A 17,200-nucleotide genomic window follows, 5' to 3' on the forward strand; every position below is an offset into this window, starting at 1 on the left:
AAGCAAGCGAAGTAAAAGCGCGACATCAAAATCGAAGGGGAAAACCCATGTGATGACGTCACGCAGTTGCTCATCAGTCCCGTATCCCCAACCTCTCCAACCAAGGGAGGTGTTTCCTCTCACCTCCCTGTACCCCTCCAACGTATCACTACCGCCGCAAGGCCTTACGAAGAGCCACACACGTTCCGCGTATCGCAGTGCAGTGTTGCCGATGTTGCTTGTTTGGCGCGTGGTTTGAGATGGAAACTGTGATCTCTGTAAAATGTGGAGAGGATCGTCGTTTCAACCAAGAAGGCAAGACAATGGATGGATCGTCGGCTGGTACAGTGGTAGGTATCTATAGTACCAGTATACGTACCACCACTGCACCAGTGCCATAGATAGGTATACAAATACTAGTACCAGTGCAGTAGTAGCTCGTTGCCCTCATCACATCGACGGTCACCTAATACCCCGTACACTTACTGCGACCAGTGCTAACGGGCTGCTGGTCGCAGTTAATACCCGTACACAATCCTATTCCACCCACAGTTTGCCTTCATATAAAAATTCATACCGTCTTAGGCTCAGAGTCTTGGGGGTGTTCCACAGAATTGTAATGGTTTTCTTACGTTTGAGTTATTAATTTAAGTAATAAATATTTCTATGTAGGGTCTAGGGATGTGATTCCCCTCTTTAAGTTAAGGTCAAGTTGTTTGTTGTAGAGCAATTCGAGCTCAACTCCCAAGGGCAAGGTCCAAGGTCTCTGGACAATGTCTCAACAGTGACACTGTAACTGTGTTAGTGAAACACTGAGTAACAGTTACTCTTGTAATTTTATGTAGATCCATACAACTTTAATAGGCCTATACAAGATCTAAGACTAACCATTACATCAAAGCTAAGGTTACAGTAAGTTAGTTAAATTTTATTACATTTATTGAGCAGGCAGCTAGGTTTTAGCCTGTGTCATTTACAGCTTTTTAATTGTTTGGTATTATCTTTATCAGGGAAAAATTAACTGTAGCCAAGGCCCACTGTATACACCAGAGCTTCAGAGATGCCAAGTTCCAAAAATATTTATGCATGAGATTTTCATGACTCGGCGTCCTCGGCGCGGGCGCATGTGAGCGGGGGGATCAGGAGCACGATACGGCGCTTTTTCAATTTTTAGCTCTTAATGGTGTGATCTGGTGCATACTTGGGTGTCTATTTTTTTTACTTATTTTGAAAGACAAAAGGGATATATACCTTCAATTGCAACTATCATGTTAATCCTTTGACCTATGCTCCCAATGTGTGAGAAAAATGAGTGTACCTCATGCGTGAGATCTTGAGACGGACCCTAAATGCGTGGGTCTCGCGCAGAATGCATGAGACTTGGTATGGTAGCTCTGATACACAGCCCTGTCATCTGGTCGGGAAAAATGTGTGTGTGTACAGTAACTGTGATGATCATATTAAAGATTTTTGTGTACGGTAGTTTTCCAAGTTTGTAAAGTAATTATTCTTGCAGTCAGTGGGCTTTGCATTGCTAGAGTGGGGTTCGGGGGGGGGGGGGGGTTCTCCATGTTGGACCATAGCAATTAATGCATAATAAACAGCATATTATGTGTTAAAGATGTGGCAAGAAGCAGTATTTGAAAACATTATGTTGTATCATTAATGAGTGTGGGACAAGTTCATATTAAAAATACAGTAATTAAATCTTAATAAAGGACAAGTCCACCTTCATATATACATAAGGATTGAGAGAATGCAGCAATATTAGTAGAACACATCAGTGAAAGTTTGAGGAAAATCAGACAATCCGTTCAAAAGTTATGAATTTTTGAAGTATCTGCGCAGTCACTGCTGGATGAGAAGACTTCTACAGTGTATGATGTCACATGCGTACAATGAGATAAGGAAAATAAAAAGAGAATTTCACAAAACTTTACTTTCTGAATAAAGTGCACATTTCTTTGACTTAAATTGTTACTGACATATATTAAGGGTAATATTATTCCCCCTGCCTTTTGAAAGAGAGAAGTTGAGTGTTCTTTCGTTATGCGAGAAAAATGGAAATATGTTGAATTTTCTTTATTCTTTCTTTATATCGTTGTACTCATGTGACATCACAAGCCATAGTAGTCTTCTCATCCAGTCGTGACTGAGCAGAAACTTCAAAAATTCATAACTTTTGAACGGATTGTCTGATTTTCCTCAAACTCTCACCGATGTGTTCTACTAATATTGCTGCATTCACTAAACCCACACGTCCATGAAGGTGAACTTGTCCTGTAAGTTCAATTCAGTGGTGCTGTAGTAATATTATGATGTGTTAAAACCTGGTAGTGTGGGGAAATATGTGTGATCCAGGAAGCATACGCTCTTTGGTTACAGTTGACTCCAGTCAAGATTCTGTGGGTGTGTGTGTATTTACGTATCAGTGATAAAGCTGTTCACAGTTTGTTTCAGGGGATTCTCAAAATATATCAGAGCTGGGTCAGCCGTTTCCCACTCCATGGTATCCCCACACTACAGGGTCTTTGAAGCAGTACTCTCTCTCTCTGTTTCAGTATCTCAGTGATACTGTTTTCTGTTGCAGTCGTGAGAAGCTTTACACTATGTATTATGGTAGCTATTGGAAATGAGAGTTAATATTTTCTTTTTGATTTTGTCCTTCCTGACAAAATGATAATAGTCGTTATGGTCATGAAATAATGCCAAACTGAACTGACATCACTTAACTTACGATATCTACATATTTTCCAATTATATTTGCATATAGTATTTTTTGTATTTGTTTATTTTTGTCTAAACAGATCATATCTGAAGAGTGACTTCAAAAGGTGTACATACGGTACAGCTGCAAAACATGGCATGGCTTGCCTACCAGGGGCATGTGCTCAAGTTTGAGTTAGCTTCTGGATCCCAGAGCAGTGATGATGGAAACAGGAGCACAGCACTAGTCAGTGACTCAACAAAGCTCAAAACTGTCTCGCATTCATTCTCTCTGGAATCAAGACGATTCACAAAAGTTGCAGAAAACGAGACCGTCATTCCAGCATTAGGTGTTCCGAAAATTGTGTCTGTTGCAAACATTGCAGAACAACGTTCTGGGCGGGCCCTGCCATGCATTCTAATGCAAAGTCAAATATCACGCCAGCATTTTGTGAATTCCGTTCTGTTTTATGTCCCAGATGTGCAGCGATGCTTTGTGTTTGGCAAATTCAGATCCAATATTCCTTTCCTTGCTAAGACGATATGGCTTCTAGATGGCCCTGTGGTCTGCTGGATTGAAAATGGAACGGTGAAGTATGCCATGAAGAATGCTGCCAAGAATTTTTATGATGTGAAAACTGTACAGGATGAAAGAATCAGCATTTGCAAGGACAGTAGCATCAAATCCTGCTCTGTAGATTCAGAAGGTTTTCTACATATTTTTGTAGCAGCAGAATCAAATTCTGGAGGCAATGACAACTCAGAAAGGGGAACTGATGAAAATTGTTATGACACTCAGTGGGTCCACTGTAACATTTGTATGGATGAATCAAAACGTGCAATGGCAACTCCCAAGCATTCTCGAGGGAATGCATGTGAAGATACAAGTTTTGTGCCGCATGCATATGCTTCCATCACTCAATGCATGCACAGTAGTATTTCAGGGATGGCTCCAACTTCTTGTGATCGTCGAAAAAGAGGGAAGTGGACACAATCACACCGACCAGCCGTGTCCACCCCAAACTTGACTTACATTGCCACTTCCATGAGGCAGCTGTTGGAATTCAAGAATGGACAGTTCTGTCGGCTAGCTTGGATACCATTTGATGATGCAGTCCGTGTTGTTCCCATGGAAATGAGAGGTGAGAAGATGACAGCGGTGATGTCGGATGGAGGGCAGGTCTGTGTCGTAAAAGGCTCAACATCTAAGGTGAGTGGATGTGTGGGAGTCACTGTGTGTGCTAAGCAGTGTCATATTGTGAACAATAGAAATATTGCTGATATTTTACTTTTCTTGTATCTCTGAGGGATTGCAGCTTTGAACACATTGGTGTTACTGAAAAAGAAATTTGGAAGATGCAGGAGTATCATTAAAGATTAACAATATCAGAAAATTCATTTTGTACCTCTGCTGTTTCAAAGATTTCAGTTGTCTTGTCAAGTACACGTGTATTTGTGTCATCTCATAGGGTGTGTTGATACTAATTGTAATGTAGACAGTGAAATCGATAAGAAGTTGGTAGGTTAGTTCTACATATTTCCTCTGTGCAGCTTTTTCTCCATAGGTGAGGAAACCTTTTGACATTTTATGAACTGTTTTGAAGTGTGAAATTCTTTTTTTGTGAGTATCATAAACCACTTTATGCTGAGAAATACTTTTTTTTTCTCTCTCTCCAGGTTGTTCAAAAGTGGGACTGTGTATCATCACTTCATATAGACAGCTTCTTGAACAATGGCAGAGAACAATTGCTTCTGTTGCTGGACACAAGGGTAAGCAGCACCACGACATCATTCCCAGATTTCATCCTGACTGACATGGATCTGCAGCTCATCACCAGCGACCGGCTGCTGCCGGAGACGGAGGGCAGGTCAAAGGTCGTTTCTGGTGAACCTGAGGAAGGAAGTACACCAGGGGGCAGCCGGTCAGCGAAATGTCCCAAGAACCTTCTCACTGCAGTGCAGGCACTGGAGATGAGGGTCAAGGTATTTTGCATCAGAAGAAAAATATTAGATAAGAGCACATCTAGGTGCCAAGAAGGATTCAAGTCATCATCACCCAAGATCAGTATGATCTAACATTCATCATTGTGAATGTTGGTTCATGAACAATTACAGTGCACTGTTGGAATTTGAATGTGGTTTGTTACTGTGATGGAGAACAGCAGTGCGAAACTACCTCCTTGGTTAAACCAGGGTGGGGTGGAATAAAAGTGTCCATTCGGGACAGGAGAGTTGGAGTTGGCAAACATGGCGTGAACAGCTGTAGTCATTCGGTGCTGATCCAAGAATGTTTTGTCGGTGTATGACAGATGTTATGTCGGTGCTGACGGGTGTTCTGTTGGTGCATGACAGTTACAAAATTTTACTTTTTAGCAGCTGTCAAGTTATTGACATGAATTATGTTCATTTGCTTTATGACACTGATACAAAACAGAGAGGCTGACTTGAAATTTCCATCATTGTTATATATCTTAATTTTGTGAAATCATATAATATTTTTCAGCAGGTTTCTTGTTTGTTGCAGAGGCTGCAGATCTAAGGGGGGGGGGGGGGGTCAGATAGTGCCGAATTTCCCTTTTTTCTTAGTATCTTGTCATGAAGTACCAGTAGTTAGTTTCTGTAAAGAGAATTTGTTACATAAGATACCCACCTTGATATGAAACATTTTAATTTCTTTGTTTACTAAACCCCACATATTTTGCAAGTATGATACAGGAATTTGGATACAATATACAACACGGAAGTGTCGGGGACAGCAATATTTTTGTGAGTTGCAAAGTTTGCAAATACTGGGTGACTTGTTAAGTACCATTAGCCAAAAATGGAAACACTGCAAAATATATCATGTTTACAGTTATCAAGGCCAACAATGTTGTAATAGGCAAAATGTAATTCTGTATTCTTTCATATTGTCTGTATCTAGATCAAATAATGCAAATATTCTTTGCAAACACAAATTTGTCACTTCTCTGCTAGCATGGACAAACATCCCTGAAGGAACAAGAAATGGCACAAAGACAGAAAGAGGGGATGATTCACCAGTCTGCATGGAATCTCTCCAAGATGGCTGCTGGCCAGTCAACTCAGCTGAGTCGACAGGTAAAAGGAGCTAATCTCTCACAATACCTTCCCAGAGACTCAAACTCTCCAGTTTTGAGTGCATTTTCTCAAAATCTCCCACTCCCATCCTTGAGTTTGAATTTCTCCAACCTTAGCTATGTGTCTCCGCTGTAACTCAACTTAGTTTTGTCATGTATGCTCAAAAAGAAGGCTAAGATAAAACCAGAGAGCATCTATAATCATAGAGTTTCCAGGACCCTTGATGCCAGCCGTAAATTAGGGATGCTGTACTTTGTGCTCATGAAGTGCACTACACACACACACAATACATTGTATTGTGCACATGTTTGTGCAATCAGAGCCTCCACTTTGCTAGGGGGCCCAGTCTCCTATATCCAATTAATTAAATTTGCTTGGAACATGATTTTGGTCTGCATATGAAGTTGAAATGTGAAAAACGGCATATGACAAGTACTCTGTTATACGAAGAAGGTTGTCTGTTCTCAAAACTATTTTTGATCGTCAGTCAGAATTGTTTGTCTTTTGCTGGTCACACATATTGATTAGGAAAATGATTGTTAAGCTTTAGTGATATATTGTCTATTCCTAATTCCGTTGCTCCTGTCACTTCCACCAGCCTACCATGATACAGCTATGTGGGGAGTCAAGCTTCCAACAACCATCGGCTACTGGCTCATCTCAGCCGAGTGATGATGTCACTAAGGGGTTAAAGGTCACTTCTGGCTGGCAGCGTGTCATTGAAGAGAACTGGATAATTGGCCTGAGAGTGACAAATGACAATCAGTGGTGAGTGCAGCTTGTTCAAGTCTTGGACATTCTTTTTGCTGCAGTGATGTTATGTGAGAGAGAATGAAGGAGGCTGCTTGTTTGCACTTTGCACTTGGTCATTTGATTCTGTTGTGCATGCCTGGCAACCTTGTAAGTTAATAATAGAAATTTGTATACCAGGTATTATGAACCATTTGTTAGTGTTTGTGTGTGACACTAATTGGGGTAAATGGAAAGCAAATTGACTGTGTGGGGGTGAGAAGATTTGAAGGAACTGATTGTGTACTTAAAAAAAAGAAAAAAATGTAATTACTGTGACATTATATGGGTGTGATGCAGGAGTTTTCTAATCAGCATCTATTCATTTTTTTTTAATTTATGCACAGGCCAATAACAGACCTACATCTCCTGGTGTTGCCCCTGGCAACAGGTCCCACTTCAAAGCCTCACCAGACAGATGGCCCGGTGCAGTTCCCCTCCTCACACATTTCAATCCCACCCAAACTTGATGAGGACAAAGAGACAGTGACTACTACTCAGTGTGAGCCCCCTCCCAAGAGACTCAAACTAGCATCTCACACTATGAAGTCAACTGCACGTGATCTTAGGATATCACCAGCCACCCTGGAGCCCGCTCAGAGTGTTGATGTTGTTGCCATGACTACCATTCCCGAGTTTGAGAATGGTCCGCAGGTCCATTACCAGCTTGCTGTGGAGTGGAGGAGTCATTTCCCCTCAGATGCCTGGAGGGAAGATGGACATTGCAATTCACCGTATCCAGAACACCAGTCAGTCATCTGTGGGCAGGTCTCTGTGAATGCAGGGGATGTGATTGGAGATAACCTTGCCATCAGCTTACCCTTTGAAACGGAAAATTCAGGTGACCCATTAAAAAAAAAAAAAGACAGCACCAATTATTGTGTTTCTGTGTTTTAATGTCTTTAGCTAACTGTTCCAGAAGGTAACCTCTTATACCCCCCCCCCCACACACACACACGCAAATAGGAATGCAACCTTCAACTAAAGATGTGTCACATCATACTTGTATGGGCACTATGATGGTGTATCCATGTGTAAAGTGTGTTGCATTTGTATCACAATGGTACACTGGAAAACAGAATGAGAAGGCAGGTACAGTACTGCATTGGTATGGTCTGCTTAGCCAAAGCAAAGTACAGCCAATGTTTACATTTACATTAATGCAGTTTTATGAAGCCTAGTGATGTCTTTTTTCTTTGAAATCTACAAACTATAAATCTTACCTTAATGTAACATTTAGTGCTTTATATCATAACTTATCGAGTCATAGAATTACTTTATCCTTTCTACTTGTAGTGCTATTGTTATCATATTGCGATAAACAGGATTCCTTTTGTCATAGTCTATAATGTTATCATCATCATAACAATTTAACAGATTAGTATGTATATTGTAATCGTCATTACGATAATCATCATTGTGATCTATATACTTATATTTTGTGTATGTGTATGTAGGTGAAGTTCTATCAAGGGAAGATGAACTAGCTCTGGACACATTCCAGAGTCAGACTCACCTAAGGGTTTCCTCCACCTACACCCAGCTCACATGCCTTCCCAGCATGCTTTGCCAGCAGATGAAGTTTCGTGAAATGTGCACAGGAGAGCACACGACGTTTCAGCGCAGTTTATGCTGCACAGCTGGGACCCTGAAGCGAGTACGGGTCTTCTTCCGTGAGCTGAAGAGCAAAAGTGCCCAAATGATGGTGTGCACAAAGTGAGACATGTTGCAAAAAAATTTATACCAGCACTCTTCTTTCCCGTAAGATTCCCAAAAATGTGAAGGGATAATAGGTTGGCTTACTGGTATCTTCACATTCATATTCTTACGGGGTAATCCTATCTCAGGAGTTGTCTATATCAGCCTTCCAACTTTCCCATGAATTGAGCAACTCTTGCTTCATAGAGCAATAGCTGATTTTGTACCTGACAAAGTTTGGTAATGTAAGGAGCTTTGAAAGAAGCTATTAAATGTATTATGTAATCTTCACTTGAGATTCTGGTACGAAACATCCTTGCTTTTTTGTGTATTTCAACGTAGTAAACTATTTCATCTGTGGTATGCATGTTTTTTTGGTTTTTTTTTTTAACAAAGCTGTATGTAGAATTACCACACAAATTCACCACAGAAAAGCCTCTAAACAAAACAAAACGGGAGAAAAGGCAATCAAAAAAAGAATTGATGTTTGAACAAGACTTCAGATTTCCCATTTCCTTTCAGTACAAGGCAACTTTGTAATGCATGCATTTTTGCATATTATAGCCCTTGTTTTCTTCACATGGTAGTTGTCTCAATCTGTTTTTTTCTTCAGCAATAAAAGCTCAATGTGTAACGTGATTTTTGTAGTTTGAGCTTATTTCATTGAACGTTGACTTTAATAAAAATTGTGTACATTTTCATCCTTTTTGTTATTCAGAAACAAAAGAGAGCTACTGCTCTTTTATCACTCACTGGTGTCCCATTTACCCGAGGATGTGCACTTTTCATCTCACACCCCCTTGGAGCATATGGAACATGCCATCACAGACAGCATTTCTCATGTGGCACAAGAACTGCAGCACACACACAAGTTCCTGCAAGAAGCACAAGGGTCTCCACAGACAAGGACAAACCCACTTGCAGATAAGGGTAAATATGTTACAAGTGTCGGTGCAAGGATCAAAAGTGATGCAACCTTAGACAACCCTGATGTGGAGAAGCTCAAAGGACTGCGGAGAGAGTTTGTTAGGGAAAGCTCTGAGGGAAGGCAGCATGAGTTGAGGAGGGAAAGAGTGGAGGCTGAGAGGATTTCACTCCTAGGTGCAAGGGAGAACACAGATAAGGCCATGGCTAGGCTATCTGAAGCAATAAAAACAGTATCCTGTTGATGACCAAGAAGTTGTTTGTCAATGGGTTTGTGTGTGAAGATTTAATTGCCCAAATTCAAATGGCTGAACTATGCTCCAAATCTATTAGCACAAACTTGCAACATTGAATATGCTATATCTAAACAACTCTGCAGTACTCTCCTTGTTTTCTATATGTGTATATATCTGCTTTGACCCATTGACCCAAAATCACAAAAGTGGTTTAAAGCAAGTGCAAGATGGACATACCTTTCACATGCACACGTCAGGGCACATTCATCATTGGATGTCTGTTTATTGTAAACTGATCTGTCATGCCCATTTGCATAGGCAAAATTTGCATAATCCATGGTCAGAATTTAAACCGCCTTTGTGAATTCAGGCCAATGTGACCAGTTAGTCCCGATTTGAAGCCAAAAAATTTTTGGGTGGCATATGTTTGTATGTCACGATGTAAATGATTGATGTTCATAGATAAGTACAAGCACAGTATTCAACTAGAGTGTCTTTGGTACATTTTCCCCAGAGGTGTCTGCATGTGTAATTCTCTGCTTTTATTTCTGAAACAAGCAGGACAAACCTACATTTAGGTATCTTTTACAGAGAGCATTGACAAGATCAGTATAAATAAACACTAAGTGATGTTTATGATAGAGAATAGTGTGCAATATTATTAGAAAAATTGTATTGAAATGTGTGTTGCTGTCTCCTCTGAGCATATACCTGGTATGCATCTGAGTTAAGTGACTGATCATAACTGTGCACTGACGTTTATATGTTCGTTTTCTCTCAAAACCAGCAAGGTTTCGATCAACTGAAAGCAGACTCAAATTGTGACATTCAACAAATTTGTCAGATGAAATCCACATTTTCTGAACAATGTTATTAGCATGACTCTTTGATTGACATTAACTGGCCAGTTGTTGGCTGTGATAGAGTTTATTAGGCAGTGTGATCTCATCTTTTTTTTTTTTATAAAATGGTCCTTGTGGGTACAGGGGATTTTCTTTTATCAGTATAGCGAGATTACATGTACATGTATATCATGACAAGACACATCTCAATATTGGCTGTTGTTTCTGGGAGAATTATGGAGAGCTGTATTATGAAAATGTAATTGCTTTACATGTGACATTGCATTTTTTTTTGTACAAGTTTTGCCAATAGCTGATGACCTTCTGATGAAAAATTCCAGAAATTCAACTGCCTATATAATAAACACATCAAAGTCAGCTTTGCTACCATCTTGTAATTCTATATCACTATATTGTCCTCTATTTTATTGCATAGATGTGAGACTCTTATTGTATGAAACATGTACAGTGGATCCCATGCAAATAAGTACTGCATGCTCCAGACATGTTGACAATCAAAGGTGGTATGAACTAATGATTTCTGTGCCATGGTAGCTTGCCCTATTTCTTGGGGTTTGTTTTTATAAATGATTACAGGTGCTGCAAGTGTTCTCTCCTAGATCTAGCATGACATATGTCTTGAGATGTTTTGAGTATGGTATGATTAGCAGACTTTCATACCAGAAGGAAGAAGTAGCAGTAAAAGCATAGTGTATTTAGAACAGTAATGCAACCATGCTGCAGTTGCATACTTGACGAATGTTACACTTGTCTGTGAGCCAACCACATACATTGTACAGTACGTGGACGCCCATTATAACAAAGTCCTCGGGACCGGCAGTTTTCTTTCGCTTATATCAAAATTTTGTTATAACCAAACTAATAAACAGTAAAAATACATGGAGTAGACAATGCGGCCTGAATTTTTACTTCGTAGTAACAGGAATTTGTTATAACCATGTACGTTATAACGGGAGTGCACTGTACATGCATAATTTCTCTAATGTGCCTGCAGATGGATGGTTCAAAGTTCTATACATAGCATGCATCTAATTCCATCCATTAAATGCTTCCTGATACCAGTGTTCTTCAGTAAGTTGGTGTGAATTATAGTCTGCATTTTTCAACAATTCATTTGACAAGAGGGTACAATGTACAGTACACTACTTGTATACTGTAAAAGTAGATATTTTCCCACAAATAATATTTTGCATTCTACCAGGTACGATGAATTTCCTGTGTTTTTAATTCTGCAGAAACAAGACATTTGATGATGGTACACATAACAACATAAATATTTGCATGCTTTTATTTTTGCGCTAGTTTCTGCAACTGATATATGTGTTGTGTGTTTGTGTGTGTGTGTGTGTATGTTACACACTAAATCTAAAATGACATGGGAGGGGGGGGGGGGGAGACAGACAGAAGATTGACCACGCTGTATTTATCATGAAAGTGACTTTTATTGCTTTCACATACATCACATCTTGGATGGTTATAACAAGTCAACAATATATAGAACATGGGTATTGGATCACAAGTACGGGGTATACATACATGACTTCAGGACAATCTTTAAGATGTGAACGGTGAACAAAAACAAACCAAACATGTCAATGAGCACATTACTTACAGAGAGCTGATCAAATGTAATTTGAGCTCTCCTGTACTGATCAAAAATATCATACATGTATCAAGAGTGCCTTGTGCTGGTAAGCTTTTGTTCTTTTGGGGAGATTATCACAGTCTCTAAAATAACCAAATAACAAAAAATGAAAATAAAGCTGGCATTTTTAACACTCATGCACACAATTACGGTATGCAAGTTTCCCCATCAAAATAGATGCAAATGTACAAATGTTCTGGGAGGTCGACTGGCATATAATCACAGTGAAAACATCATTACATGGAATACAGTTGCAGACTGAAGTTCGCTTGGTATATGGATGGAATCACTTAATGATAAATGTACAAGCACAAATTTCCTTTTTTTTTTCTTCTTCTCCTGTGTTGAAGCACCCAGTTTTATGAACCACCATCAATGCAGCAGTTCATTGTACACTGTATTTACATCTTTAGTGAAGTCTTGAACATGAAATGCACAGTTGAAATCAAGACATGCATACGCGTCTATGTTTGAGTTGCATAAATGCAATCAATGCACTTTCTACCCCAACCATTTACTCACACACTTCTTCAAAAACAGATATAAAGCTGGCAAGTTACAGTTCATATGTTGTATGATAAATGAAGAAGCATGATTATCATTTCTGGTATCTGTAAATTGCATCTTTCAATGACACATCCATGCTAGATGCGAATCGAAACTGACTATTCACGATACACAGTACTAACTTAATATTGTTAGGGTAAGTGACTGTTGAGAATACATTCTGTACCCTGTCTGGTGTAAGCCTACCTGGCACATGTATTTGTTCATCATCAACAAAAATTATGCATGCCCAAGTATCATCATGGCAAATACTACGGGAGGACACAGGTAACAAAGAATCATATTACACCATTATTTTGGCACGTAAATCATTGCAAATATGAACAACGACAAAAAAAATGTGAAAAGGGTTCTGAAAATTAAGTAGCAAAAATTGGATTGTCCTGCAACTTCTTATCTAAAAAAATAAAAAATAAAAAAGGGTCTAAATGAACCACATTCCCAGTTTCAGTGACCATAATCACTTTGTCTGCATCATACACTGTATAGGCAGATACAATGCATCTACAGTGTGGCCATATACCCTGGAAATTAGGCTGTTTATACACAATGTATTTGCAGAGAATGAGGAATGACCAACTCCAACCACACCTGTTCATGGGATTAATCATTGTCTCTTTGATGGTTTTAAAGTACTATCATGTAAATGGTCTTGTGGTCTGGATTTGTACAGGTACAGTGAAACTTCAACGTAACATGGTCAGATATTGTGAGATACCTGATATAACAACGTGGTAATTTTGTGGTTCCGATCCTTTTATATTCATTTGTTGTTATCCCTAATATAACAAGATATCTGATATGATGATGAAATTTCAGTGGTAACAAGTAGCTTGTTATAGCGTCGGAGGTTCCCATGAATGAAGTGACGGGCGAGATTCAACATACAGAGTAAATTGTGATTTATCATTATCTTCTTTACAGGTTACTAGTACTCTTGACTCCAGGTATTCAAAAAAGAAAAAAAAAAGGGATGGATTTTTATTTTTAATGTGTGAAAGCAAAAACTTGACTTCTACTGAGAAATCAGCAGCATGACAATGTGCCATATGCATATACAAAACTTGAGCTGCTACATTATATGAATCCAACTCACTGATAATCACATATTACAAGCAACAAAAGATGTAACAAAAATTTTTCTTCTGATTCATATCAAGAGAAATGCATGGGTTCCCATGGTATTCACAACCACAGCTGAGTTATTACATAATCTTTGTAATTACAAGGAAGAACATGACACAAACATTCCATACATGTACTATTGCTTAGGGAAGCAACCGCTCAAATACCATCTCACAATGTGCACCATTTTCACCAGGTATTACCATACTACAGAGAAAAATTTGTACACGTGTACAATGTATATGTACATTTTGTGTACCTCACTACATCATGTCACTATGCATACAAACATCAACTCTGGTTCCCTCGACGACAGGAGTTATTTTGTGCACGAAAATTTCACATAGGAGTCATGATTCATGTTTTTGTCTACACAATCCAAGACACTTAGTACCATTATACCTAAAGGCCTACCTATACATACCTTTGGATGACACTGAAACTGTGCTATGAGAGTATGTAGGACTGGATAGTCTGGGTGCCAGAGGCTGAACCTTGTTTTAACATCAATCCAATATTTTGGGATGGTTTTGCCCTTTTTTGAGGGAGCTGAATCTGAATCTGCCCAAATAATTTAGCAACAAGGCAATTTTAGATTTTTGCATTTTTTTAAAAGAATAAACAAGGAGCTGCTCATCACCTAAAATAATTACACCTCTCCCAATTTACTCTTACAAATCACAATGGAATATATTTTGAACGATGTTACTTTGCCGAAGCCATGCAGAAGCTTAAAACGTAGGAAATATTAACGAAGTAAAAATTCAGGCCACAACATTTTCCACTCTATGTATTTTTATTGTTTATTTGTTTGGTTATAACAAAATTTCGACATAACGCAAGGAAATTGCCGGTCCCAAGGACTTTATTATAATGGGAGTCCACTGTCTTATGTTTTTTGGCATTCTCAGACATTTCTAATGGTTGGAAATTAGTGAAATTTTCATGACGTGAAAAGTCTGTCAGCTCAAATTTGCAAAAGTTTAATGCCGTAAATGTTTCTGTTTTTGTTTTGTTTTTTCAAGTGTGATGATCTTTTGACAACATGCATCTGACATGGCACAGGCATCTATAAACATGGCCAAAAAATGAGTACATAATACCGTGAGCAGATGGATAACTTTGAAAGTCTCCCCTCTACCACAACAGCAGCAATATTTTCTCCCCTTCCTTCTCAAGACACCTCCCCCTCTGGACGTGATCAACATCTCACAAACTGGTAAACATCCCACTTGGATGAGCACTGCGACTATTCACTAGACAGACCTACTCTGAATTTCAGTTCTTGATAAACATGAGTCTGCTGAATGCCCAAAAGGGATGGAATTCAGGAGACGGTGTAAGGTATCTCATTTTCTCACCTTTCCTGAATTCTTGAATACTTGAAAATGAATGTGTTTGTAAGAGGATATGTGTAACAGCTCTTCCACTTCCATCAACCAGACCCCTCAAGTGTCTCAAATAATCTCTAATGGAAACTGTCAGTAGGCATTAGAATTGTTGTTCCAGCTGTGTCATTGCCATGAGAATGTTACTACAAATACATGAGACTCAAATGGTGTATGTGGAAAACAGTTTATCAGACTGTCACATAAAAGATATCAAACTATGGCTCGTCCATTAGTCCCTTCCCATCATTTCAGGGTGGGGATGAGATTTAGCCCTTCCACTCACTATTACCAGCTTCTGCTTTGTCCTTTACACAAAATAAAATTAATACACTTGCAGTACAACAATCAACTCCACTGCATATCATGTACACTAAGGTGCCTCATATGTTACAATATACCCTGACTCATGGAATCCAGTGACATACATTCTCACACATGATGACAGATAAAGCGCATATTACATTTCATCACACACAAACACAAAATTTCAGTTTAGGTGTGGGACATGCTGATGGTGATCATACAAGACTAACATACACACATTGCGATGATATGCATACAAATATGGCAGTCAATTGCCATAATACATGGGTACCTGTAACTGGTTTTTGACTACAGCTGTATTCCCAAGTATGAACAACTTACATAACACAGACTGTCCTGATTAAATGTACACTTATTAACTGCCTGTTATCTGTTAAATACTGAACAGGTCCACTGTCGACTTCTAATCACAGTACATTTACACGATGATGTTGTCAATACAAGACACATGTGAAAAGGGGCTTTGCTAATTGCATCACTTGGTTACACGTTACTGCTACATCAATTATGTCCAGACACAAGCAAGTTGTGTATCAGCTTCAAAAAAGGGATTGTGTAGGGTGTCTTGGAATATAATGCTGACAGTCCAAAGTTTATGTTGCAGAAAAGACTTAGAGTACTTATGTAGCACTCTGCAATCGCATCAACATGCGCAGCTAGTAATGGCTATCAGCATGTACTAGTGTTGCCATGGTAGCTGCTACCATTGTCAACTGCTGTAGTTACCTCTACCTAGAAAGGCTGAAATTAGTCTGCTATGCAATGTAGCCTTGGCCAATATATCCTCCAAATATATACAAATCATCTTTCATCATAACTATTCCAGCTCTACCTCTTGCAGACAAGCCACATGCTCCTGATAATGTCAGCATAAGAATCTCTTCATTCCCATGTCAGTCATGTCGGAACACCCAAGAGTGACAAGTCATGTCAAATTTGAGTATCGAGTCTTAGCTAGTAGTCTTGAGATATTTAGAAGAGTCACTTCTTCCACATCAACTTCAATGCTTGAGTATGCCGACTGTGCAAATTTTTCCAAAAACTTTACCACAAAGGTGACAAGGACTTTACCCAATTATCTGATATGAATAGGCATACAACATTACATGTAACTACAAGATAATACAAAACATGATTGAGAACACCTTTCTCGTTGTTCTGGACTTACCAAACGTACTTACGGGAAACTTCTATACATTACTCTACAGGTATATCAGACATGATTATCATCTTATTCTACTACAATTTCATCACGAAGGGGTAAGTAGGAGACATAATTTGTAATTTGATTAATCTACCTATTTCATCCAGCAAATCATATTCAAGGAATTGATTCGAAGCATCATCTTCCAGCAATGTCAATTGGCGTGGCAAGCCAAAGAGAAAAGAAGCTACCATTAACAGAAAGATTGTGATATCTACTTAAAGTCTACGAAAGTTCATTGATTATCCTTACTTTGCTTTATCTGTGTACTGTAAAATGTGCATATTATACGCTTGTTTGCATTGAATTTGGACCTTTTGATTCTGGCACCTGTTATGTGAGGCCCATCTGCACTGCAATCAAGAAAAGTCAGTGAGTTGAATGTAATCATCAAAGACATGCACACTGTTTTTAAAGTGCACATTTTCCGTAAGTAATAAGGATCACTGACATTCAACCTCCTCAAGGCTGCTGCCTTAAACAGCTGCTGACAGAGTATGCAGAAGAATTGCCAATGGCAATGATAGTTAATATAAACTTTGAACATCACATCCATCAATATACAGATGCTGTGTCAATATGGCACCATAAAGTACAGAGGAAGACAAGTTCTCCACGACAACGTGCCCCATCCACACATTTCATCTGCT

The 17,200-nt window shown here is 39.0% G+C and overlaps 1 protein-coding gene across 1 annotated transcript; it reads left to right on the forward strand.

Annotated features, from left to right (window-relative positions):
* Nucleotides 1–239: 239 nt before the first annotated feature.
* LOC140235369 (uncharacterized) lies at nt 240–11,487 on the forward strand. The gene is made up of 8 exons (XM_072315398.1): nt 240–321; nt 2,802–3,895; nt 4,363–4,668; nt 5,662–5,784; nt 6,383–6,552; nt 6,921–7,414; nt 8,031–8,289; nt 8,990–11,487. Exons 1-8 carry the CDS (start codon nt 240–242, stop codon nt 9,438–9,440), a joined length of 2,979 nt encoding a protein of 992 aa, XP_072171499.1. The 3' UTR covers nt 9,441–11,487.
* The last annotated feature ends 5,713 nt before the right edge of the window (nt 11,488–17,200 follow it).

This window comes from Diadema setosum, chromosome 11 (genome assembly GCF_964275005.1).
Source record: "Diadema setosum chromosome 11, eeDiaSeto1, whole genome shotgun sequence".
In the NCBI taxonomy this organism is placed as follows: domain Eukaryota; kingdom Metazoa; phylum Echinodermata; class Echinoidea; order Diadematoida; family Diadematidae; genus Diadema; species Diadema setosum.